This window comes from Hemibagrus wyckioides, linkage group LG14 (assembly GCF_019097595.1).
Source record: "Hemibagrus wyckioides isolate EC202008001 linkage group LG14, SWU_Hwy_1.0, whole genome shotgun sequence".
NCBI classification, from domain to species: domain Eukaryota; kingdom Metazoa; phylum Chordata; class Actinopteri; order Siluriformes; family Bagridae; genus Hemibagrus; species Hemibagrus wyckioides.
This window is the reverse complement of record NC_080723.1, coordinates 12,069,991-12,096,375: the sequence shown is the minus strand read 5'-3', so window position 1 is coordinate 12,096,375 and position 26,385 is coordinate 12,069,991. Positions and strand designations below refer to the sequence as shown.

The window sequence follows — 26,385 nt, the reverse complement described above, 5'->3', positions numbered from 1 at the left end:
AATCAGTACAAATGTGATTTATTTATTAGTGTATACTTAATTAAACATAAAAAAAAAAGAAAGTCCACTGTTCTTTTTGGACAAGCATATTTAAAAACCTTTGTTGTTTTTTTTGGGGGGGGGGTGCAGGTATTGAAACAGGATACCTTCCGCGGCTGGGATAGGTGTCGATAGTAACCTGGTACTTGGTCGTATTTATTTTATCATCATGTCTGGATATGCCTTTCTGTTTCACGTCCTGCTTCTTGCCCGGGGTAGCCCCACAAATTAAATCAGAACTGTAATTTAATCGCTTATAATTAATACATCATCATGAACCAATGACATCATTTAGCCCTGGCAAAGGTGTGGCACTTTTCACACCTTGGCAGCTGGATGAGAGTGAATAATAAATGATAAAGCTATGCATGCCTCAGTGCTTGATATCCTGAAATCAAAGAATGTTGTGCAAATGTCGGGGACACTGGACATATAACGTGTTGAATATCTGTTAGCTAGATGGCTACTATAAACCCTCAGTCAGTTTAGTGAAATTTTTTTCCCCCCTCACTCTCGATAAGAAGCTAGCCATTTTCTCATGCTCACTTAAACACAAGAGTTCATTAACTATTATAGTTTTGGAAATGAATGTCCCAGCATTGTCAAGCTATTTGACTGCTATTGATGCTTTGTAGGGATGAAAACCTCAGGCTTCCATCTAATACAATATCAGTTCATAAGGCAAGCAATTTGTATGTCCAACTTTTAGAATTTGGGGACAGTTCATTCATGGATAATGATGATGATTCAGAGAAAGATTATTGTAAATCAATTATTGATTATTTTTTTTTATTAATTAAATTTCAAGTTATTGGTAAATCACATTTCTAAATGTGATTTTTTTTTTTTAATTTACATTACAGATGTTTTCCTTATTGTCATTTAAAATTCATTATTTAACTCCTCTTTGTGCTCGCTTTAAATGGACAGCGTAACTTGCATTAATATTAGTTGACAGTGACACCAAGCCTGCATTTATCTAGTGTCCAGGATGCATTTCCACCTCACACTCACTGTTCATGGGATAGATGTCAAATCGGGATGAAGTGGTTACTGAAGATGAAGGAATGATGAATAAAACCTGCCTTGGCAATTCAGCTGTTTTTAAAGAAAGAGAAGGAAAGTATCTTGTCTGTGTTCAGATTTCAGGATTTGATATCCGCTTCCTGGTCAAGAATGAAAATTTAGGTGACATATCACCTGATAGACAGCAGAGCTGATGTCTTCCGACTTACTACTTGTATAAACTCCTGTATTCTCTTTAGAGGAAGATAATATGCCGAGAGAAATAAATTTACATTTAAGCTTCTATAACTGCACACTTTCATAATCCTACTCTGCAGCATCACCTGTAAGATGATGGGCTCCCTTTTTTAGTCTTTTCTTTCTCATATCATCTAAGGGAATTTTCCCTCGTCATTGTCACAAATCACTTGCTATCTAAATCTGCATCTGGATTTCAGTAAAGCTGCTTTGTGACTTCTAAATTGTTAAATATAACTGAAGTAAAGATGTCTGAGCTGCATGCATGCTCACTGAACTGAAAGTTACATATGCATATGAAATTTGGTGATTAACAGAGTGATGTGACCCTCTCTTGACTGCATTTTGCCACTCCTGGGTGTGCACCAGAATTGCTGACAGGATTTCCTCTCTACTACTACTTTTTGCTGCAGTCTGCTTTTGCTATTTCCCAGCACTTGAAAGCCAGCATAGAGGCATGTTTCACACACCACCCATGACCCTTGGCTTCATTCTTACGAAGAAAGCTGTGTTTAAGTGTTGGTTGTAACAGCTCACACATTGTGCATTTCCCTCACCTTGAGTGTGTATCTGGGTCTGTGACTGTGCAGTGAGTTTCCATTAGTCAGGCATATGACAAGCAGGAATCCAGCTGACTGTACAGACGGTGATGCCTGGGATTTCAATCCAAATAGGACTTGTCTTCCTTTCCAGTGCATCCAAACACAAGCTGGGCTCTCTCTGTGTTTGTACAGCACAAAGCCCTGGTCTTTTAACCAGGCGTAGACATGGCCCTGTGATCCAGGCTGTCCATCAGCCCACTCAGCTATGTTAATCAGCTGTGGAGTGAATAGGTGAGAGTCCCAGTCTGTGTTCTGTGACCGGGTCTCAGTGGACAATACTGAATGACTATTTTCCTATTTTACACGCCTCCACTTGACTTTGACTTGAAGCACTTGTGAGTCACATATTATGAGTAAGAGTACTTGGATACTATCCGAATCTCAGACTAAAAAAACATTTTATTTGTTTTAAGGAAATCATTAAAAATGTAATTCTGAAATCAGGAATTTTAGGAAATCAACCATCCCCATTCAGAATGCTGATGAACCTGTATCTTTCCCTGTAAACACCACACCACACCACAGTCCTCTTTTTTCTTCCTTATTTACTCTCAAATTACTACACTTGCCACACTGGTACATTTGGGTTTCAGCAGAAAGGTTGCGAACTGAAGGCTTGACTTTTCCGAGGTGATGTTTCATACCACAGGAAACCCTCTAGTTTCTGCCACCAGCCACTTCCCTTCACCACACACATTTGTCATATAGCAGAGTTTTTAAAACTCAATCTTATCATGTTAATTTTTTTTCCACCTTACTCTGCTTTTCAAGCATTCGTGTGTTAAACATCTAGCAAAAGATACAGTGCCTCACAGACGAGCCGCTTTGAGCTAAAAAGGAAAAATCACGTTGCTTTACAGGAATGCAGAGGAAGTTCCATTAGTCTGCGAGAGCAGGCCACAAGACGAACCAACCACCAGATGATATTAAGAGTACGGATAGCCTGACTCATGCCAAAGACCGCACTGATGGAAAGTCCTACTGGATGACTTACTGATGAGTGAAAAGCCTAAAATGTCATTTTTGGATAAAACTTTTGGCAACACTGATAAACCTCCTGTGTTCTATTATAAGTCATTCAGGACTGTCTGCGTTCTCTTTTTCCATTATGTAATGGCTAATACTGACATTACTGGGCAGCATTATTACATCCTTGTTAGGCTTTTTCTAATTTGACCCTTTCTTGTGTGCCATACCTGCCTGTGCTGCAGAGATGGATATGATATCTGCTTTAAAAATTATATATTTAATAATGTAATCCTGTAAAGCTGCTTTGTGACCATGTCTATTGACAAAAGTGCTATACACATAAAACTGAATTCAATTTTAAATTTTAATCTCATTTTGGATCTTGTGTGTTCCTTATAAGGTGTTCCAATATATCTTAATCACTATAAAAAATCAGTTCTGTAAAACTTTCATGCTTGTTCCCCACTTTTAACCTTTCTGGGCTCATGGTGTCTGTTGAAAATTCAGTTTTGTTTGATAAACCTATTATTTTGTATGGTTCCGTTACTGCACTTTCAGTTCTTCAAAGGTAAATGTGACAGAGTGGTGTTTGTCCTCAAAAATTCAAGACTGTCCTTGGTAGGAAAATAGGTGATCTCTGTCTTCATTGATGATGATCAAATTGACCTAGCGGGCAATGACCGTATTGCTCATGTTTCTTCTGCAGGTCTGTAATTGTTAAACATCAGTACAAATGTGTGCAGTTTGTCCTGAGATTTTATGATTTTTTTTTTTTTAATGGCTTGAGAAATGATCCTGTCAGAAACATTAATTGTTGTTATTTGTGTTACAAATGCTAACAAACTACAGGACTGGAAAATCTATATAATGTAAATTATATAGATGTGAGTCAGAAAGCAGGTCTCGTTCGCCTACCTATGCATTTTCCACACCTCCTGAGCTGTTTACGAGATGCAAGGCAATCGACATGACGGTGGTTTAGATCTAATCTCTAATCAGCATTTTTTTTTTTAAAACATACAACAGATTATCATGAGATTTTTTTTCATTCCTTTTGACTCAGTTGACTGTTGACTCTGCCAAACGTGTGAACTTTCTCTCAATGCTGTGAGTCATTTGGAGGGGTTTTTAAATTTGCCTAACCTTGGACATACTTAATTTTCTCTAGAGTTAGTGTAGTGTAAAAATGAAACTGTTTTTGGTTTCAATATTACTAAGCACATGTTTATAAAGAAATCAAATTTCATCTCCAGATTTTTTGTTTGTTTGTTTGTGGTAGTCTTAATAGGTTAGATAAATTTATAAATAGATACAGTTTGCTGAATATTATTAGTATGGTTTAATGTTAAAATAATATATTGTATCTTGAGTAAATCTGTATACTCTATATGTACATATATGCAGAAAAGTTTTCCCTTATATATATAGTATATACTGAACTGTACTAATATACACTATATTGCCAAAAGTATTCGCTCACCCATCCAAATAATCAGAATCAGGTGTTCCAATCACTTCCATGGCCACAGGTGTATAAAATCAAGCACCTAGGCATGCAGACTGTTTTTACAAACATTTGTGAAAGAATGGGTCGCTCTCAGGAGCTCAGTGAATTCCAGCGTGGAACTGTGATAGGATGCCACCTGTGCAACAAATCCAGTCGTGAAATTTCCTCGCTCCTAAATATTCCACAGTCAACTGTCAGCTGTATTATAAGAACGTGGAAGTGTTTGGGAACGACAGCAACTCAGCCACGAAGTGGTAGGCCACGTAAACTGACGGATGCTGAGGCGCATAGTGTGAAGAGGTCGCCAACTTTCTGCAGAGTCAATCGCTACAGACCTCCAAACTTCATGTGGCCTTCAGATTAGCTCAAGAACAGTGCGCAGAGAGCTTCATGGAATGGGTTTCCATGGCCGAGCAGCTGCATCCAAGCCATACATCACCAAGTGCAATGCAAAGCGTCGGATGCAGTGGTGTAAAGCACGCCGCCACTGGACTCTAGAGCAGTGGAGACGCGTTCTCTGGAGTGACGAATCGCGCTTCTCCATCTGGCAATCTGATGGACGAGTCTGGGTTTGGCGGTTGCCAGGAGAACGGTACTTGTCTGACTGCATTGTGCCAAGTCTAAAGTTTGGTGGAGGGGGGATTATAGTGTGGGGTTGTTTTTCAGGAGCTGGGCTTGGCCCCTTAGTTCCAGTGAAAGGAACTCTGAATGCTTCAGCATACCAAGACATTTTGGATAATTCCATGCTCCCAACTTGGGAACAGTTTGGAGCTGGCCCCTTCCTCTTCCAACATGACTGTGCACCAGTGCACAAAGCAAGGTCCATAAAGACATGGATGACAGAGTCTGGTGTGGATGAACTTGACTGGCCTGCACAGAGTCCTGACCTCAACCCGATAGAACACCTTTGGGATGAATTAGAGCGGAGACTGAGAGCCAGACCTTCTCGTCCAACATCAGTGTGTGACCTCACAAATGCGCTTCTGGAAGAATGGTCAAAAATTCCCATAAACACACTCCTAAACCTTGTGGACAGCCTTCCCAGAAGAGTTGAAGCTGTTATAGCTGCAAAGGGTGGACCGACGTCATAGTGAACCCTATGGATTAGGAATGGGATGTCACTTAAGTTCATATGCGAGTCAAGGCAGGTGAGCTAATACTTTTGGCAATATAGTGTATATATACTGAACTCTTATTAAAAGGCTTAAAAGAAGGAAAACAGCAAACATTTCACAATTCCTGTGCACTTATAGAACAGTTTGGCAATGTTGTAGGAGACATTGTTATTTTCCCTAGAGAGAGAAAGTGGGACAGCTCTCATTCTCAGAAGTGCTATGGAAATGGGTTTCTTCTTTATACACTGCTGTGTCTGGGAGAAAAAGTGATGGGTCTATGTTATTACCGCAATACAAATATAAAGAAGGGGTAATATGTTCTTCTTGTATCTTAAGGGAAAATCTCCAAATTTTTCATTTTGTTTGTGTTGATCTATGGAGACCGAACTGTTTAAACACAGGCATGGACAGATGGCAATTTTAATTCATGTGGCAAATGTCAGAAATGCAGAAATCTTATCACAAGTGGCAACAGTTTTATAGTCATGAAAACAAATAGACGTTGCTATGGTAAAAAAAAACAGGAAGTGAAGAGAGGGTTAGATCAGTTAATGGAGGCAGCAGAGTTACTCATTACCCTGTGTTCTTCTGCTTACCCACTTCCATAAACAGGCCTAAAATGGCCTACACCACACATCAGATGTAGATCTATGACTCAAGTTGGGTCAAATTCAAGTGCAAGCTTAATCAGTGCCTATGAGCTCCAGCATGTTTCTTTGTTCCCCTTGTTCTTTCATGCTAAGTGCTTCTGCCTTACCTAGAAATTAATCAGTAACACCCTGAATAAACCCTCCAGGACCACTGATATAAACCTAAATAAATGCTTATTTTGATCAGCTTAAGATAATAATGATTGACGTATCACCAGAATAAAGTGACAGAAGGTTTAACAGGAAAACTTCTGTATTAAGAATTCTATTATCATTATTTTATCATGTATGCCAGAGTCAAATTATGCAAAGAATGCAACATATCTGTGTTGGTTAATAGGAAGCTCTGAACAAAGCAAGCTGAGCATTTCCAATAGATTCTACTGTCATATGAACCTGAGCATGTCAGCTGTTCATTTCTCTAGTAACATCTAATTTTTCCAATGGCTGACTATCCACAAAATGAATAAAACATGTTTATAATTATTGATATTGTGAGTGGTTTCAATAAGCAAATTGAAGAGCAGCATTTCTGGAGGTATCCAGTGTAACAGTCAGAGGTAATGCTATAATGAGTTTTCTAACATCAGAGCTTTGCAGTTTCTTATGACAAGCTGCATATGTTTGTTCTTAAATCCAATAGAGATTCAAGTCAAGAAGCTTTTATTGTCATTTCAACTATATATAGCGGGTGCACTACACAGTGAAATGAAACGTTCCTCCAGGACTGGTGCTATATAAAGGCACAGAGCTACATAAAACAACACAGAACTAGGGACTAAGTAAAAATGGACACTGTTTCACATAAAGTGCATGTGTGCAAACATAGACAGTTCAAGACAGTGCAAAACAGACAGTACAATACACTAATGTGTACACAGAACAGCACTGATCAGTATAGAAGTTTGTAGAGTGCAAGTAAGGATGCTTTGGTTGTAGACATATGACAGTAGCAGTATTAAAAAATGGTGTGAAATTGTCGTATGAGTGCAAAAGATTGACAGTTGAAGTGTGTGTGTGTGTGTGTGTTGGTGTGTCTGTGTCATTGTCAGCCCAGTCTCTGGATATTCAGGAATCTGATGGCTTGGGGGAAGAAACTGTTATACAGTCTGGTTATGAGAGCCCAAATTCTTCAGTCCCTTTTTCCAGACAGCAGGATGGTGAAGAGTGAAAGAAAGATTGACTGATACGATGTAAGTGATAACAGGAACACAATACAACATTAAACATAATGAATTGTTGGTATAAATCACAAAAGAAATGATAGGAGTGAAGCGCTGTCACTGGAAAATAATCAGCTTTAGGCTGCTGTGATTATTTCTACGTATCTGGTGCATAGTTAGAGTGAGTTTAATTTTAATTCTTGATATGTGACATACCAAAAGTACACTGAACTACAAAATCAGGGATCCAGTCGTCCCAGCGAAGTGTCAGTTTTGCTGCAGGATTTCATTTCATGCCAAGCGGAAGCCACACCTGATGCTCAGGATTCAGTGGAAGACTGACACAAACTGATTAAACAAGTGGAATTAGGTGCGGCTCCGTCTTGGCAGGAATGGAAAATTACAAGTACGTGGGAACGTTGCGGATGAGATTGGACATCACTGCTCTGATGTAAGAATGTGTGATGTAAAATGCCATCATGTCAAAAAAAATAAATGTCACATGACTCAGTCGTCACATCATACACGTTTGTGTATGTTTGTCAGTTGTCATGACACTTCTGTAGGTGTCATATTGCATTGTGGAAACTTATGAAAAGCATACCCTCTGCACATGGACTAACATCACTGTAGAGAGCATTGGTCAATGGTCAAATCACCAGCATTTCACAAGTTGGGAAATTGCCTAAGTTTACAGTTCAAATGTCATTAATGTGATAGATCAGATTTACATTATTGCATTCAATCCTACAAGTTTGTGGAAAATGCTTCAAAACAAACAGTCGGTCTATAACGTTCTTATGAAAATGTGTCTTCAAGAGCAACTTTTTCATGGCTGTTGCTGCTAACAGGTGTCACAATACATCACGTGGATCACCTGCAAGCTTAGAAACATCGCTTTCCTCCCAGCATCTCTGTGTAGAGGAAACAGCGGATTATACAGTGTGTGAAATTAGGTGCCTTCTTGTGAAGAGATTATTGCCATTTTTATTGGTGTAATATTTTTTACTGCATGCATAATCCTAACAGAGGCGGCAACGCTCAAAATCTATGACACATCTGTCACCTGTCCGTGAAAAGGTCAGATAGGACTCAGGAGTTCAAAGCATTTACAATGTGTACACATTACTCATCTACAGATGTGGTCTATCGTGAGCCATCATGTTTACTAAATGCAAGGAGTGTGGGATTTTCTTCTTTTTTTTTCACACATTACAATGATTTTACTCATGCCAAAGAGTGAGCAGCACCTGGAATGATTCACTGTGCTGCTGGCCATCTTGTTGGTTTAGCTGTTTTGATTTCTCCAAACCACGCTGACGGGCGTTGGCTGTTGGAGACGCTTCTTCACAGGTCCTGAAAGGTTTGACGCAAAATCAGTGAATCATGATTTCGAAAGTTGAATACACTGGGGCAATTATTGATGAGCTTGGTTTTTAGGGATTTTGCATTTGTTCGAGGGAACTGGGTCACCTGATTTACAAGCAGCGTTGCTAAAGAAACTCACCCTCCTCTTTTGTTTTATTTAGCATTTTACAAGCGAATATTAGAAATAATGCTAACAAGCCACATTTAAATGAAGAGTGTAGAGAACGATTTCGTCTTTTTGCTATCCTGACAAAGGAGCGCAGCAATAAAATGAACAAATTAGCACTGCGTCTCAAATCACATGCTTATTTACTCTTCTAGATCATTGTTAATTACAAACACTTCGGTTTTGCTTAGACAGTGTTCATCTTATAAGGTCTGTTCTGCTCTCCCAGCTTCTGGATTTTCTAGATTAGTAAATACATTTAAATGTAAAGACAGACTTTTTTGTTTCATTTTAAGACACAGCTCATGACAACAGTTATCACGATAGTGGAAAGATTTATAGAAAGACGGACCTTGTCCGTCAGTTTAAACACAAAAGTGAATGACATGAAATCAGTTTGACTTGGAAACCGGACAGACAGATAGTGAGTTTCATTTTAAATGTAAGTAAAATGCAGTGCAAGTATGTGAACAGCGCCGCTTATGTTAATGCTGCTTCTGCAAGTGCATGCAAAGTCAAGTATATGCATCTAGTTTAAACCAGATGCAAAATTCCTGCATCAAGAATAAAGCAGACCCCTCTGCTTCATGCCCGGCTGCATCACACAACCTCAATACAGATTGTTTTTGCTATAAAAACAAGACCCACTCTGTTTTATTCCTTATATATCATTCAAAGCTGGATGTAATAATGGTAAGAGATGCATCCTTTCAAACACACTCCTGCTGACTTTTGGAGAAGACATAAAGTAAAAGCTTATCCTTTCCACTAGCCTGGTCAGTGTAAGCCATATTTTTAGTCGCTTATGTTATACATATGTTACTGATGATAAACTGTTTAAATGTTACACCAGTCTTTATTATAAATCTGGAATTAAAATATATTTCTTTATGATGGTCTGAAGGTTAGTATCTTCTCCAAAATCAACCAAAATTCACCCACGTAGCTCTCTTGCTCCACGTTTTATGACTGTTGCATGAGGTTCAGTTTTAAACAATGCTGTGATTTATGCTATATATATATACTGTAAATGAATAGGTAACAGTTCGAAACACTGCGTAATTGTTGGTTAGAAAAGTATTTTTGTGTGCAGGGTGACAGTTGGATTCTTCTTCTTGCACTTGGCAAGAGGAGGAATGAGGGGGAGAGACGTCTGGCTGAAAGAAAAGGTAGTGAACTGAGCGCCAGTTCAGAAGGAGGCAATTACAAAGGAGCAGATGTGTGCTGTGTGGATGTGGAGGACCTTGGCACACCGGAGAGCGAAAGAGAAGTGTCTGAGCAGCGAGAGAGGCTTTGACATGGAGCAACAGGAGACCTTAACTGAAGCTATAAAGCCATACAGACCAAAGCTGAGGGTGTGAGAGAAAAGGAAGCAGAGAGAGAAAGAGCAGTGGAGGGAGGGGCAGAAGGGTGTGTTCATATACGCACCACCCTCTTCCATCATAGCAGTGATAGTGAGACCTCTCTCTCTCCCTCCCTCTCTCTCTCTCTCTCTCTCTCTCTCTTGCTCATGCACACATACACACACACACACATGCGCGCACACACACACCATTGAAAAGTTAGAGCAAAGTCTTTCGTCTCTGACAGACTAGCAGCCACCCACTGCACGCTCCCCTGAGAGCACTGGACCCCTGCTCCCTCCCTTTCTTTCTCTCTCTCAGGCACTCGTTCACTCTTTCACTCACTCCCTTACTCATACTCATTCATTCAATCAATCCAAATTCTCGGCAGCTTCACTTGTCAGAGAGGACGTACAGGAATACAGGAATCTGCTACAGTCTCACCTCTGCCACTCAGCCAGCATGTGGATTCTTCTGCTCGGACTCACCTCTGGATTGTTGGCCTCCTCTTGGGCAAGCTTTGCTGATGGTGAGAGAAAAATAATTTAATAATGATCATTTATTGTGTCTTGATTTATTATTATTATTATTATTTTTTATGTATTTGTTGTTTTTTTTATTTATTATTTTTTAACTGATTTTTGAAGGAAGTGAATGTTGCTGCTATGTTCTTTTTCTGCTTTGTGAAGTGGTTTCATTGAAAATGTAAGAAAATGTGTGTGGCTATAAGTACTGAATACACGGATGCCGGCGAGGCAGCATGCGTTTCGTGTGGCAGACAGAGCAGACAAAGGAGACGGCTGCCGGCTCTCCAGACAGACAGAAAGAGAGATTTGGAGAGACATAGACAGATGGAGAGAGAGAAATAGAGAGAGAGTAAACTGAGCAGAGGCACAGATAGACTTACTAAAAAGGAGTCTGTGTTTTTAATATGGTCTGTCTTTTTCTCTTTTTTTATCTTTAATGCCATGTAATTTTATTCTGCTTCCATAATGAAAAGAATGGCTAGATCAGTGTGCTTCTTCCTTTCATAGCTTACAATCAGAACTGAGCTGCACAAAGGAAATTGATCAACTGTGCTGCTATTCTTCTGCTTTTCTTTCACTCATTGTTTCTAGCTTAGTCTCTTATTGTGAAGTTGGGGGTCTTGGAGTGTGTCAGTGAAGAACATCTCAGCTTAGGAAGCTGATAATGAAGCTCCAACCGTATGGATATGTTTGAGTTGGAAAGTGGATATTTATAATGGATATATAACTGTGTGTGTGTATGTCTGTGTGTGAGGGAGAAATGGGGAGACTCTTTGGCTGGCTGCCACTGAGCCACCACTGTGGAGCTGTAAATTTCTGGCATTGCCAAGCAAGAGGAACAGGAGGTGGTTTGAGATGGTGTTTGTAGGTTTAGGGCTTTGTACTGTGCACTGTGTAAAAAGTGAAAATGGAAAAGAATGAGCGCAAAAAGAGAGGTAGCTGGAAAGTAACGAGCCAGCAGACTAGATCACAACCTCCATGGTGAGCTGAGAAAATGAGATTTGTTGTGAGAGACCCCAAGGGTAAAGCACCCTACTGCTCACTATCCATCACTCCCTGAGGCAGCCAGGGTGGCATGAAGCTAATATGACTTTGAGAAAGCCAACACAGCCCAACATGGTCTCACACATTTGTAACAATTAGTTTAGCTTAATTTTTGCAAAGATAAAGACTAGGGTTCAAAGCAGGGTTAGCACACTTACCTTTTCACATCACTTCATCTGGATGAAACTGAACAATTTCCAACCACGCTCCCGCTTGTTTTGTTGTTTTTTTTTCTTCCTGGGACCAGATTCCACAAATTTACCCAACATACACACAAACTGGTTGTGTGTTACTGGACTCCAGTAACACACAACCACGTACGATGTACGATAGTCCTGTGTTTTTTTTTTTCCCTGTAAAGTCCAAGTAGACTGCTTGCATTACTTAACAGCCAAGTTGCAGACAGACAAGCTTTCTCTAGTGCTCTCTGGAACACGCTTGGCTTAGTCTAGCTTTGGAGTTGTATATGACCTTGCCTTTGTTTGTTCAAGGACATTCTGATGAAACAGAAAACTTGATTACTTTTCTTGGATTGATAGATTTTTTTTTATTCACATATCCTGACAATTCTTCTTACACATAAGAGGAAGTGCAAGGTCAGCTTTTCTGTACGTGCTAAATCAGAGTGGTGAAACTGCTCTCTTTCTGGTTACAAGTTCACTCCCATCGACTCTTTCTAGTTCTGGGACTTGAACTCATGATGATCTGGTCACCTTGAGAAAATAAAGTAATAATAGAAAAAGAAGAATAGAAAATAAAGTCTGATTCATTCTATTTTGGGCCATCTAATTGTACTTTGTAATTGTCAATTGTCTAGTACAAGTAAAGTCAGTATTTTCAGAGCATAGGTTAAATGACGTTTCCTGTTTTGAAAGTCAAAACCCAACCAAATGCAGCCCCTCCCTTTAGCGCGTCCTCCAAAGTCACACTCTCAAAGCACTCGTTTTCTCATACTGATTAGTTGGATGCTGTATTTTACAAGTAGGTAAAATTATTCAGCCCTAATAATCACTGACCCAACCTCCAACCTTTAATCCATTTGAAATTACGTCATCCAGCATCTAACATAAATGTCACCTACGGTCTTTCCTATGTTTTGTCCCCCCCCCCCCAATCTATAACATTAAAGGGGATTTTTAGTAAGTGTTTATTTTTGTAAATTTTCCTTGTCACTCCTACATTAACAACACGTCAGCGTGATCGGCAGTGTGTGGGGTTTGGAAAAAATAAAACATAAACGTATGTTTTTCCACTTCATATATACAAATTTCTAACAAATGTTTTGCAAAGGCCTTTATGTAACTAGATCGAGGTGAGTGTGTATGTGTGTGTATGTGACCAACAGCAAGAGGCTCAGCCATTTGCAGTTACGCCAAACAAGGAGCATATGAGTGGAGTTCTAGTCACAGGAATGTGGATCACTGAACACCCCCTCCCTACAGACACATTAAAATACACACACACGCGCACACACACACACAGACATACGGCGACACACTTTAAGACCCTCACGTTACCTGGAGTGTCATGTTTCGAGGTGAGGAAGGCCATTTGGTGTCGACTAAAACCTCACAAAGAGGACTTGTGCGTGGCCAAGCGTCACCTGCTGCTTCCCAGCTTTTCCACGTGCTACTGATTTGGCTTCGTATCTTTTTCTAACTTTGATCAGGAACCAGCTGGCATTAGTGCAAGCATGCTTACTGACATGTCTAGTAGTAGTAAATCAATGACACTCTACATTTCTACAACCTTCTATTTGAACTAATGAGCATCTTCAAAATAACACAAATCCAGATGCCTAAATTATTTTTATCCTAATACTCAAAACGATCCAGATAACAGACAGTTCATAGACATGAGAGAGCATGCAAAATTGGTTCAGCTCAAAATGAACTCCCATAAGAAGTAAACTCTCTGTTTAACCCCTGACCTCTTCACATAGCTTTATAACTCTTTAAATCGTATTTCTCTTTTCTTCACTCATTCTCTCTCCCTCTCCCTTAACTAGATGACAAGACGCTCACATTTCAGCTGAACTGTATCTCCTGGATTGCTGTTAAACCTATTAATTACATTTTAAAGCCTTTCTGCGGGGCTCCTGCTGCCTGCTCTCTTCCCCTCCTCTCACTCGTTTTCACATACACTCAGCCCTTTGTGGGATAAAGAAGCTGCGCTCCAAAACAAGCTCAGTGCAGATCCTGAATATGCCAACTATACCACAATATAGCTGCATTAATTTCCAGATCCATATTAAAGGATCCAGATTCTTATTCCAGATGTCCCATTAAAGGAGTGGATCCAAACAATCCAGTGGAAAGGAGGCTTGAAAAGTTCGTGCATGCTTTAAATGAAAGGTTTATACAAAATGATTTATGTTTGTTTTAATTTAACTTCCAAATATGGTTAAATAGTTTTAAATAAAGAGACACTGTAACAGAAATTTCTAGCAAATAAGCAGAACGAGACAAAGTGCACTTATTCAAAATTTTGAGTGCCTTCTCTAGAGAAGAGTACTTCTAGAGGCCAGTGTCCTCCAAAAACAATGGAGGTGTAGATAATGGCAGGTGGAGGTGAGGGGTGTGCTTCAGTTGACTACGACATGGCTGCATTAGATCTCTGGTTTCACTGCCTGCTTACACTCATGACTGGATGTGGATGGATCAGTGAAAGAGTAAGTGTGACTGAACACCTTGTACTGGGACCAGTTCCCAGAGCAGTGTGCTGAGCTGACATCAGCTTTGCTCAGTATTCATTATATTGTTAAATTGGTACATGAATTTGTAACAATAGCACTTACGACAGTAAGTCGCTTATTCAGGTGACTTCTTATAAGCTAAAAGCACAATTTCAAGTCACAATTTCCTGAAATAAAGTGAATCCACTTCTGTGTTGTTGTTGCTGCTGCTGCTTCTATTCTTTGTGGTTTAATCGGAAACCCGCAAGCCAAGTTAGAAATACAAACCCCACCTAGAGCAGCTGGAGGTTCTGGCAACCTCTCTGTAGCCAACATCGCTCATGCTTTCTTTCTTTTCACATCATTTGTTTACTACCCAAATCCCTTAACTCCATTAAGAGACAATGGCTGCTTTCAAAATCAGCGCTTTTGAACTAGCAGGACTCAACATGCTGTGTAAACCAGCTTGACTACCAATTTTGCATGTAAATGAAGACACCTTGGATGGGTTTTTTTTTTTTCCGTCCTGTGATGCTGTCTTTAATCTCTGAAGTGACTTTGCAGGCCCAGAAGCTATGCTTTTCCTTCAGGACAGTCTGTTCAGTAGGTTTGTGTGTGCCACTGCTGGAATTATTTTGAAAGTGTGCCAGAATAACCCTTTGCCCAACCGTCATTAACAGCCATGTTAGCTCCACTTCCTCTTTGGGTTTTGATGCAGTATGCTTAGCAGTGAAAGTACACTACATGGCTGTTGCTGAATTACACAAATGTAAACGAGCTTTTAAGGATGTTTGAGCACATGGCAACTAAATGATAAACTGTGATATTTCAAATGCTGATACAAGTTTGAAAGACAGCATTCCTAATGTAAATGTATAGAGCGCAGAGTTATGCACTTCTCAGGAACTGGTTGTGCTGGAAGTGTGCTGCTTAAAATCAGTGAAATATTGCCAGTTGGACTGGCCAAACAGAGATATAATCCACAATATATATTTATATGCATGTGTGTGAAAATTTGAATATGCAATTTATTGGCAGCAAAATGTAATATATGCCATTGTTAATATCTATTGTATGTGTGGTATATGCCCATGTAATGTCCAGACACTTGCAGATATAACCACATCATTTCTGCTGCTGTACTTCAGATTCATTATATAAAATGAGTGGATGTGCTGGATCAAGTTCTATTTTATAAACTGCTGAATAATTAGAAATCGAAGCAATATTTTTTAAAATGAGGCACATTTGCAGTGATTGATGTGATCGGAACAATTAATGCAGCAATATACTGACAATATACATACTAAACCAGTTAGTTTATTTAAATGCTTCCCATCTTATCACCCATTTATCATTTAATACTCATTAGTTTTTGTTTTGATTTTTTTGTTTGTTTTTATTTGTATCTTGCTGCATGGTGATTTGTTGATAGCAGCAAATAAAATGTGTTCTTCAGTCAGGATTTTCTATCCCCCATTTTTTTTTCAGACTTAAAGGTGTGCTTGTGTTTAAAGATGGTGGTCTAAAAGCTAACATTTCCTGTGTCCAAAGCTTCTACTCAATAAATAAATAAAATAAAATAAAATAAATGCAAAGTATTCGAATAATTAATTATATAACAAATAATATTAATTATTTATTATAATTATTATAATATTAATACTCACCTGCATAAACCAACATGAATTTGGAGTAAATATTGATTATCTTTTGAGCTCTCTGAAGTCGCCGTCACCCGCTTTGAATTACACCACTGACATGATTTAATATTTAGTCAGAAAATGGTATAAGCAAGTGAATAATTAAGAACTTGATTAAGAGTGTAATTACGAGTCTCCTCTAGGTTATGTAAATGTTAGAGGAAAATGCTAATGAAAAACATTAAAACCTAATGGCATAATGATAATGGGAACCAGTGGATCCTAATAAAATTGACCCAGTATATTTTGTTAGCTCTTAAGAACATGAAATGTTAAAGAATATGAAATGGAAGCCATTAAACACTTAAATTTGATTGAGACTGATCGATTCCCTTTATTTATGTAAACACATACATGCTGTCACTATAGCAACCAGTTGTCAACAGTTTGCAGATGAGGTGTGAAATATTTTAAGATTTCCTGTGTCATTCTTGCAGCAGCACACCTTAAATACAGAAGCAGGATGTGAAGACTGTAGATACTGAGAAATGGCCTGTGTGTGAACTGTGCAACACCAAGATTTGTTCATGGAGATGGAAATTAATTTGTGCTTTCCTTGTTGCTATGGTGACTGGAAGCTTGGTGTCTTTTTAGAATCATAGATAATTGTGGGGCACAGTTTATCTAGAGATATGATATCTGGTTGAGAAATTTGAGAAAGATAGTATAAGAGAGAATGGTAAAGTAATTTAAAAATAAAGGTGACAGATATGACAGGACAAACAGAACTGCTGGCATATTCTATTAGTCTGGAAGTTACCATGGCTTTTAAGTTTAAGTTTTTTATAGCTTGATATTATTGTGAAATTCGCACAAATTTTTTGTATTAGCATTTAAATTTTATACACTCTTCCCCAATTACCTTTCAAAAAGCTTTCCCTTTTTATACCTTGACACGTACCCATGCATTTTTATGTGAGAGATGCATATTATAGGTATATAAAATGTACCCTTTTTAGAATGTCTGATGATGATGGTGATGATGATGATGATGATGGTGGTGATGGTGATTATGATGATGATGACAATGATGTTGGTGATGGTGATGATGACGACGATGATAATGGTGATGATGACGATGATGGTGTGATGGTGATGATGATGATGATAGTGATGATGATGATGGTGGTGATGGTGATAATGATGATGATGATAACGATGATGATGGTGGTGATGATGACATAATATAAAATGACTAAAAATCTCTTTTTTTTTCAAAAGCCATTTTTGCTGAGACTGAATAAAAGTGAATTAAATCAGCATGCATTGTTTATATTAGTAAAATTGATATTAGAAATGTATTCAAAAATATTAGATCAGGTTGCATATTCTCAGAGGTCTGGTTCTCCAAACTCTAGAAGTAATGAGAGAGAGAGAGAGAGAGAGAGAGTGTGTGACCATGGTGACCAAGCCACACTGTGCTCTTGAAAATGAAAATCTTAAATCCATATTCATGCTCACCCTCCCACAGTCAATATGGAGTGAAATGAGATTTGAATTTTCTCCCCTGATGTTTCTCAACACTGTATTCTACATACTGCTCTTATGATGAAACTTTATTGTGTGCTTTTTACCTGACAGTGTCTGCATGTTCTTCTCTCTCTTTGTACATTTATCATTTTAAATAGATTTTAATCTGATTTGCATTTTGTTGAGAATAATTCAGTATGGCTGTTGCAATATGCCTGAAGTATAGCCACTGGAGCCACCACAGTGGCTCTCACTCTGAGTCCTGGGAAGCAATCCACAGTTTTTATTCTGCTCGAATACAGCTTTGCTCAGCTCATGAGAGGTGTGATAATTAGGCATTGAGCTGAGTCAAGGGTGTTTCTTTGGGGAAAGCACAAAAATATTCGGTGTAAAGATAAAGAAAAGAGCAGTGAACATGCAGGGATGCACATACCAGAGAAGCTAAATCCCCAGTACTGAATCAATCTCTAGAGCCTTCAATCAACACTTTTGTGGGGTTATTTGTGTTTGCACTTGATAAAAAATTGTGTGTGTGTATGAAGTTCATTGATTAGGAATTTTGATTATAAATGCGTCAGACAATTTTTTAGATTTTTTAGACAATTTTAGAATTACTAGAAATGAGTGACAAAGAAATGGAACATTTAAATGCCATCTATCAGCATTTCTTTTAATTTTGCAGCATTTTTGTTGATGAGCGTTAAACTCCAACTCTCTCTCTCTCTCTCTCTCTCTCTCTCTCTCTCTCTCTCTCTCTCTCTCCCTCTCTCTCCTCAGAGGTGAAGCTGCGAAGCTGCAGTTATGTGGGTGTATTCCATGTTCAGGGCAAGGATCGATACACTTTGACCTTTGACAATGCAAAAAAATTATGTGAAGATTTGGGAACAACCTTGGCCAGTCTGGAGCAGGTGACTGCTGCACATGCCAAGGGCATGGAGACCTGCAGGTAATTATTATTTATGTCTTTACATGCCAGGGAAATTATTGATAAAAGTTCCTTAAGAATGCTTAAATATATGTTGAGGTTGTTTTTATCTGTTTGTCATTATCATCATTATTATTATTATTATTATTATTATTATTATTATTATTATTATTATTATTATTTTAAGGAAGAGCAGATATAGCTAGATAAAAAAGACAGTAAGAATTACTAATATGTCCTTTCCTTTTCCTTTTTTTCATTCTATCCCGACAATTTATCTATCTAAGACAATTAGACATTAAATAGAACAAACTACTTGGGATAATTGGGATTTTGAACCATATGTTAAACCATTGTCTCTCTGACAGCAGTGGAACAATTTGAATTATTGATTGGTTGTAACTTTAGTAAACATGCTATAAATACAACTGATGGTGATAAAGCTGCACTGGAATTTGTGAACAGGTATGGCTGGATCACCAATGGAAACATCACCATTCTTCGACATGAGCCGACCCATCAGTGTGCAAACAACCAGACGGGGGTTATCTCTTTGCTACCTCCGGAGACTGAATTTGACACCTACTGCTTTGATAAGACAGGTACTTATAAGAAAGAAGCAAAAGAAATGATCTGGGGTTGGAATGTTATAATGGGGTGGCATGTGGTAGCTTAAGGGATTGGACTACTGATTGGAAGGTTGTGAGTTTGAGTCCCAGGTCCATGAAGCTGTGGATAAGGGTGTCTGCTAAATGCCAGAAATGTAAATAATTTAATATTTTTCTAGCTATGTACTTACACAGGTTGAGCTGTGAGATATAGATGTAGTGATGTGTATAGCGTCTGATTGGGATGTATTGTGACACGAGCTATCGCGTTGGTATATTGTATACTGTCGTTCTGATTATTGCCTTGTTGTGGACACAGTATAGGCAAATAATTAAAAACTTCTGGAACATCTTTACAAAATGCAACTCTGTCTCCCAAAACAGATCAGTCTGACAAAAACTGCACATTTGAAATAAAATATCTGGGGCCTGATGCTGGTTCTGATATGATCACAGGTAAGAACACATTATTATTATTATTATTAGTAGTAGTAGTAGTAGTAGTACACACACACAGTGACACCTGCAATAGTGTCTGCACACTGAAACAAGAACTATATTTTGGTTCTAGTTATAATACACATATTGCCCTAATAGTTGAGAATGTACCAGCATGACAGGGTATTATAAGGAAATCTGAAATAGTTATGTCATTAACTTTAAGCACCTCTGCTATATAGAATGACATAACAAATAAGAACGACATTTTAAAAAACTACTGATCAACACTAAAACTGATATTGGCTTATACATTTTTCTTGGTTCCATTCTACCCCTATGTCAGAAGCCAGTGATATCCAAGATACGAACCACACCAACATGCCAACCAACCTTCCTCCTACCACCATAACAGCTTTTACTGAGATAACTTCTGGCATACATGAGACAAGTCCCACTCCAACCAGCTCTCCTGATGACCTCCTAGATTCGACCACACAAACTGAGGAACCAGATGACGTTAAAGATGAGATAATTACCACAATATCTAGTCTAGATAGCACTGGCTCAGGTATGGGAGAGATAACAATCACCACCACAAGTGAACCAAACCCTGAAGAGGTGAGCCCAACAGAGGAGAATAACAGCGATGCAGGGAATTACAGTGATATAGAGAACAATTCAGAGACTCCAGGTAAGAAACAAGAGACAAAAAGATTTTTCCAGCATGAAACTTAGTTTTATTTTTATTTCTTTTCCTTTTTACCCTTACTTTTAGGAATGATTACTGTGTATTAGTGCTCAATTCTGATTGGTCAGAAGGATTAGTTTTTATAACAGCATCTCTCACAATATTACCAGATACAAGGTCTATATTAATGTACTTATTTTATATGTCAAAATTTCTATTGTGACCACGCACTGTACGGTGGAACACTTCAACAAATTCTCAGAAATGTGCGTGCTTTCTGACGTAATGACTTTGTTCTGATGACACTTTTATTGTCATTGTGCAATCTAGGCTCCAGCATCAGTACTTTGTAACAGTCAGAGGTACAGCTGGAAAACGTTTTCAAAGTCTTCAAGAGATTTTGCTTTGTCTCAGTAGTACAAAGAGCTGCATTTTATTCCTTATTAATTTCGCTTGAAAGAGACAGGCTGGTCAGGGTACAGCTGTTCGTATATATTTAGACTCTACAATAGAAGATGTTTCATGTATAAAAAACAAAGAAGTGGCCTGACTCATTGAATACTCTTTAGAAAAAAAATAGTATTTCCCATTCACAGATGTTATGAGTAGAGCAGACTTAGTGAACAGAGCCAGAGGGTAAAAACACAACATGCATCCACAGCCTCCTGACAACTGACTAAATTTCCCATCAGCTGCTCATTCAGAGGAAAAGGGGTTTTCTGTAGTATCAAATTAGTGTGATTAAGTGCCTTTTAACATTATGTAGGACTACGCTTTTATTTCTTTATTATGATATCCCATTCATTAGGCATAACTACAAAGGCATAATTCACATATACACATTTTATTAACATTAACCTTTAAAGTAGGCTACTTTATGATTTGTTGCTTTTGATGCCGTATACTAATAAACAGAAAGGACAAATGACACACCAAATGAACTGCATTTTATCTTTAACTTGTTTTTTCTCCCCATTGCTAACTGGTGAAAGCGTTTTAAACACGTGGCCGACATTTTTAGTGTAAAGCCCCCTCTGCTGTTAGAGACTTAAAGTTTTTCATGCTGGAACAGGTGTCTGTTCTCGTTCAACAAACCTTACTGCATACTCGCCCCCTGCTGCTCAATCACAAGTACTGCAAGCGCTTTTATTCCCTCTGAATCCACGTCTAAGGCTACTAGTTTATTAATTCATATATCCAAATGTATATACTGATGTGTATACAATCTTAGAAAAAGCTTAAAGCATCTTAAAGGTTTCGTAAACGATTGATGCTCTCTGGAAAACCTCCAACAGAGTGTAGAATAACCATGCAAAGAAATATCCCAAAAAAGAAACACATTTTTCTAACTGTGCACATTATAATATGCAAATCAACTTATCCATTAAAAAAAATCTTAATGCACTGTCTTCTGCTTATTACTTCTAAAGTACCAACCACTGAAAATAAGCCAGGTCACTCTGTGCATCCAAGAGGAAGGAAGGGACCGGACATGGCTACAGCACCAGAGGAGGAGCCCAAAAATGGCAGCAGTAAAGGTTCACACCCTCATATTCTCATATACCTGATTACCATATTCAATCCTTAGATACTCTTAAAGCATAAATATGAAATGTAAGTGATCCAGGATCCTTCCAATTTAATGCACTGTCAGTATTCATCAGTCACCTTACTACTGTGTTAATTAATATTGTGTATGTCTTAATATGTCATATTTTCACCAACTTTCAAGGCACTGTTGATTTCTTGTTTCTGATTAGTCAGAATCGTAATCAGTGTCGATTAATTTTCTATTTTCTATAAAACGATTGTAGAGGTGATGATTTAAATCAAAGGTTTATATCGGTGCACTTATTCTCATACATTACATTATCATTACTATAGCAACAGCTCATTCACAGGGACTTGTATATTGGCTGCTGACATAATCTAAGAGTACTAATAACTACATTAAATGCTGTCTTGTTAATTCAAAATGAAACTCATGGTCAAGTTTTCTGCCAGTTTTTTTTTAAACATTTTGAAACTGAGAAAGAGAAAATAGAAGGAATTATTTTATATCAGTTATAATGGCAGGAGTGAGAAATTGTTTCGTGGACATTCCACATGAGTAAATGTAACTTATAATAGTATGATGTGTCATCTATATTTAGTTTTAAGAAATGGAATTGTTGAGTAATTGCTCTGGTAAGATGAATAAGACACTTTGGGACGTCATGCAGGGATGCATCACACCACCTTACCATTTTCCTATAAGAGAATATTTGCAATTTATTCTTGACTTCCTAAATGAAATAAGCTGAAGTAAATTTATCCTGTCTCCTCTGCAGATTGGTTGGTCATCTTGCTTGTGGTTTTGGCCGTCATTGCTATTATTCTTGTGTGTGCTCTTGTGATAACAAGGAACAGGTAAACCTCACTGATAGATATTTCTAACTTCTTACAATAGCACAATGAAAGTGTTCATATTTTTTCCCTGTTTTATACAATGTGAATTAGCAGTGCATCAATGAAGCAAAAAAAGTCAAATATTTGATGGAATGCAGTGAATAGTGGATCAGATGGTCCCCTTACAGCAAGAGCTTGTTAGTTAGTTAGTTAGGTAGGTAGTTAGTTAGTTAGTAACCTTTAGTTAACTGTGGTGAGATTAAATTGTTTTTACGAGTGACCTAGACAAGAAGGCAGCCAAAGACACAACAAACATGTAAATATGTTATCTACGTATATATTACATGTTATATACAGATAAACATCCAATATGGCTGTACTCAATGTTATTTACAAGTGCCATAAATTCAACCATTGAAGGGAGCACAGTGAGTTTTAAGTGTTCCTGTAAGGTGTTGCAGGTTGATGAGGCATAAAAGCATTGTTTTTTTCCAAGCTCAGATGTAACACAGGGAACAGCTAGTTGAATAATATCCTTTGAGCGAATATTGTAATATCCATGGTTTTTACAGAAATAATGGATGACAAATAAATAGGTAACAATCTACATATTGATCTACGAATAAAACAGTGCCAGAGTGAGTGTCTTCAAAAGTCTAGAGATAACAATTCAGCCCTAACAGAGAGAGAGAAAGCAGTGGTGAGTTTGAGTCTCAACCAGTAACAAAACATAAAAACATTTTTAATATATATTGAACTGGGCCATTAATATAAAGTATATCACCAGAATCAAAAATGAGTAGAAATGCTACAGACACCAAATCCCACTGAAACAACCTCCACAGTACACAGTGTGAATCGGACAAAACTGAAGCAATAGGACATGAAGCATGCAGATCAGTGGATCCACAATGCCACATGCTCCCAGAATCTAAACCTAAATGTGTGTTTGGTGAATTGCCATAGGTGGTGTGGAAGGAGCCAGACTCTGATGATCACCTCCAAGAGCAGCAGTGAGGGCAACGGGACAGCGGCATCAGCAGCCAGCCCCCAGGCTCAGGAGAGAGAGCAGGAGATGGTGACACTCATGAACAAAGAGAAGATCCAGGAGAACGGCAACACGGAGGAGTTTACCGTGATCACTCTGGAAGAATCACCAGAGAAAAATGAGCAAGCATGAGAGACAGAATGAGACAGGGTGAGGATGAGAGGTGGAAGAGTTTAGGGGAGAGAGTGTGAGAGAGAGATGGGTCTTGATTTAAGTCTTGACCAGACAGGGAGAAGCTCTTAGATGCTTTGGGAACCAGATAGACACTGAGATACTGTTGGTGACGTAAAGTGTAACATCTGTGAGGGTGGTATAAAATTCTGTCCTTATGTTTAGTCTTTTTATATGAAAAATTTCCATTTCCTTGATGGTAAGGAATCGTCTATAATTGTCCTGCGGCTTCAAAACAAACAACACAACAGACTGTTCGATTTAAGACAAAGGGGAAAAATGAAAGATTTCTTGACACACCACGGAGACATCCTAAATTTTAACCTGAGTCTGGGTTCTTAATTCATTTCTAGTGTCATTTTGCCAATCACACTGGGACATCCTGATGGTTAATCTAGCACAAATGACTTTTGGACAGTTGGTCTTTTGGATAGTTTTCATCTTTTTCCCCCAAAACAATTAAGGTTAAACAACACATGGTTAAAACTAAAGCTGGCAGAAACAATTAAAGTAAGTATTTTACTTATTGTAAGTAAGTAAGTAAAGTAAGTAAGTAAAATAATTACAAAGAGATGTTGATACTCACCAGCTCACGTCTCCTAATCTCAAAGCCTGTTACTACTTAGGCCTCAGTTAAGACACATTTCATCATCTCCTGGTGTCAGTATTTAGATGTAAAAGTCAATGATAGCTTCAAGCTGACCTAAACACCTTTTCATAATTATAACGATTATTTATTTAAACTGGATTTTAATATTGTGGTGTGCAGAGTGGTAAAAGCAGGTGATAGTATAGCAATGAGGCAGGCAGAGAAAGATGTAGGCTTAAATAAGGGCCATTAAAGTCCATGCACATAGTGCGACAATTTCGTCTTCAGTGGGTTCGAGATAACACAAGACAGGACAAATAAAGTGAAATGAAGAGGCTGATATGTGTTTTAGAGTCCTTTAAAAGGGTCTTTTCTTACTTTCATTTTAGCCTGGTATAAATTTGAGATTTTTTTTCCCTGCGAATGACTTTTTTTTTATTGTTGTTGTTTGTTTGTTATTTGTCGGTTGGCCGGTTGATTGATTGTTTTTTTAATTTTATTTTTATCCTTTAATTTATCCTTTTGTATATACCACTATGCTTGTTTACTATTGTGTTCAACATGAGCTTGGAATAGCCAGAACATCATATCCATTACTTTAGTCAGTGAAAGTGAAAACCTGTTTGCACCCTTACTGATGATGTAATATGACACTGTAACTTGCTACCAATGTTTTAATATTTTGATCTCCAAAAGTCTATCAAAAAAAAAAAAAAACGGAACAAGAAAAATGCTATTGAAAAATTATATCATTATTCTTCTCATCTGATCACGCATATGCAATTTACATATAGTTACTCTCATGACAGTTGAGGTACAAAATGCCAATAATACAGTGTACCGACATCAACGATGCAGTTATTTATTTTAAGATGGAAAAATGCTTAAATTATGTCTCTTAATGTTCATACTTTGCACCTTACATTGCCTCTAAAAGCTTGAAACATATGTACATATGAGCACACATAAGCTTCCACATAAGCTTTCTCCTCATACACATTTCAGTTTCATATTTCTGCTTTTTCCTCTTTTGTCTTTTTATGATGGCATCTACTCTTGAACGTGCTTTGTTTAAGAAAGATTAGCATATGCAGTAGTGGTAGGAGTGTGTACATTGATCAAATAACAAATTATTGTTAATTAAAAAAAAACATTGTGGAAGTCCAGGATAAAATAAAAAAATGTATAGATGTGTTTTCGTGCATCATTCTTGGCTAATATGAAACTGCATGAGTGATTGTGAAAAGCAATATGTATTTCGAAAAAGACTTGGGGGGGGGCAGGTAGGGGTGCATGTGGTGAAGGGTGGGAGGGAGGCAATGCAGTTGCCATGGCATCAGTTGCTATGATGGAAGAGGGTATTATTTCTCCACCCAAGCTTAGAGCCATTGGGGAGATGGAAGCCATTTTGAGAAAATAGATTTTTTTTTTTTTTTTGCTTATGGCATTTGTTCATCAGAATGTAAGTTTTTGTTCAATTTAAATTAGACTTAAATTACTGTAATACAATAAAGACAAAGTCAACAGAATTACTCTGTAATATTTAACCAGTCAGATCCCAGGAAAATGTTGTTGAATTTTGATATGGCTCTCATGTACCTCAAAATAGAGAACCTCCATCAGCGGGATTAACATTACAATCTGATTGTGAAGTTTATCATCTTGTATAGAATTTTAATGTATGCACATCATAGTTATTTACATTAAAAAGAAACTACTTTCCAAAGTGTTCATATAGGTTGCACAGTGACTTTCTCTTCATTTCTCTACAGCTCTTATATACAGTATAACATCGTAGTCCTTTCTCTGATGGTGTAATGATTGTCTCAGGCTCATCCTCAAAAGAGGCATCATTGACCTGAGCCATTTCATTCGAGTCTTGCATGTGACATTCTGCTTCCACGTCTTAACTTTTATAAGATTG

General features: G+C 37.9%; 1 protein-coding gene across 1 annotated transcript; it reads left to right on the top strand.

Moving 5' to 3' along the window:
* Nucleotides 1-10,340: 10,340 nt before the first annotated feature.
* On the top strand, nt 10,341-25,656 carry cd44b (CD44 molecule (Indian blood group) b). The gene is made up of 8 exons (XM_058408181.1): nt 10,341-10,714; nt 18,381-18,549; nt 18,994-19,130; nt 19,521-19,592; nt 19,921-20,268; nt 21,696-21,803; nt 22,596-22,674; nt 23,620-25,656. The coding sequence occupies exons 1-8, from the start codon at nt 10,648-10,650 to the stop codon at nt 23,831-23,833; spliced, it is 1,194 nt and encodes a 397-aa protein (XP_058264164.1). The 5' UTR covers nt 10,341-10,647; the 3' UTR covers nt 23,834-25,656.
* The last annotated feature ends 729 nt before the right edge of the window (nt 25,657-26,385 follow it).

What these genes read in the sequence shown, in the direction of transcription:
- cd44b (XM_058408181.1), top strand. Translation starts at nt 10,648, where the DNA reads ATGTGGATTCTTCTGCTCGGACTCACCTCTGGATTGTTGGCCTCCTCT. An exon ending in CTACTGCTTTGATAAGACAG is followed by an intron (nt 19,131 to 19,520) that starts GTACTTATAAGA and finishes CTCCCAAAACAG; the next exon opens with ATCAGTCTGACAAAAACTGC. An exon ending in CAAAAATGGCAGCAGTAAAG is followed by an intron (nt 21,804 to 22,595) that starts GTTCACACCCTC and finishes TCTCCTCTGCAG; the next exon opens with ATTGGTTGGTCATCTTGCTT.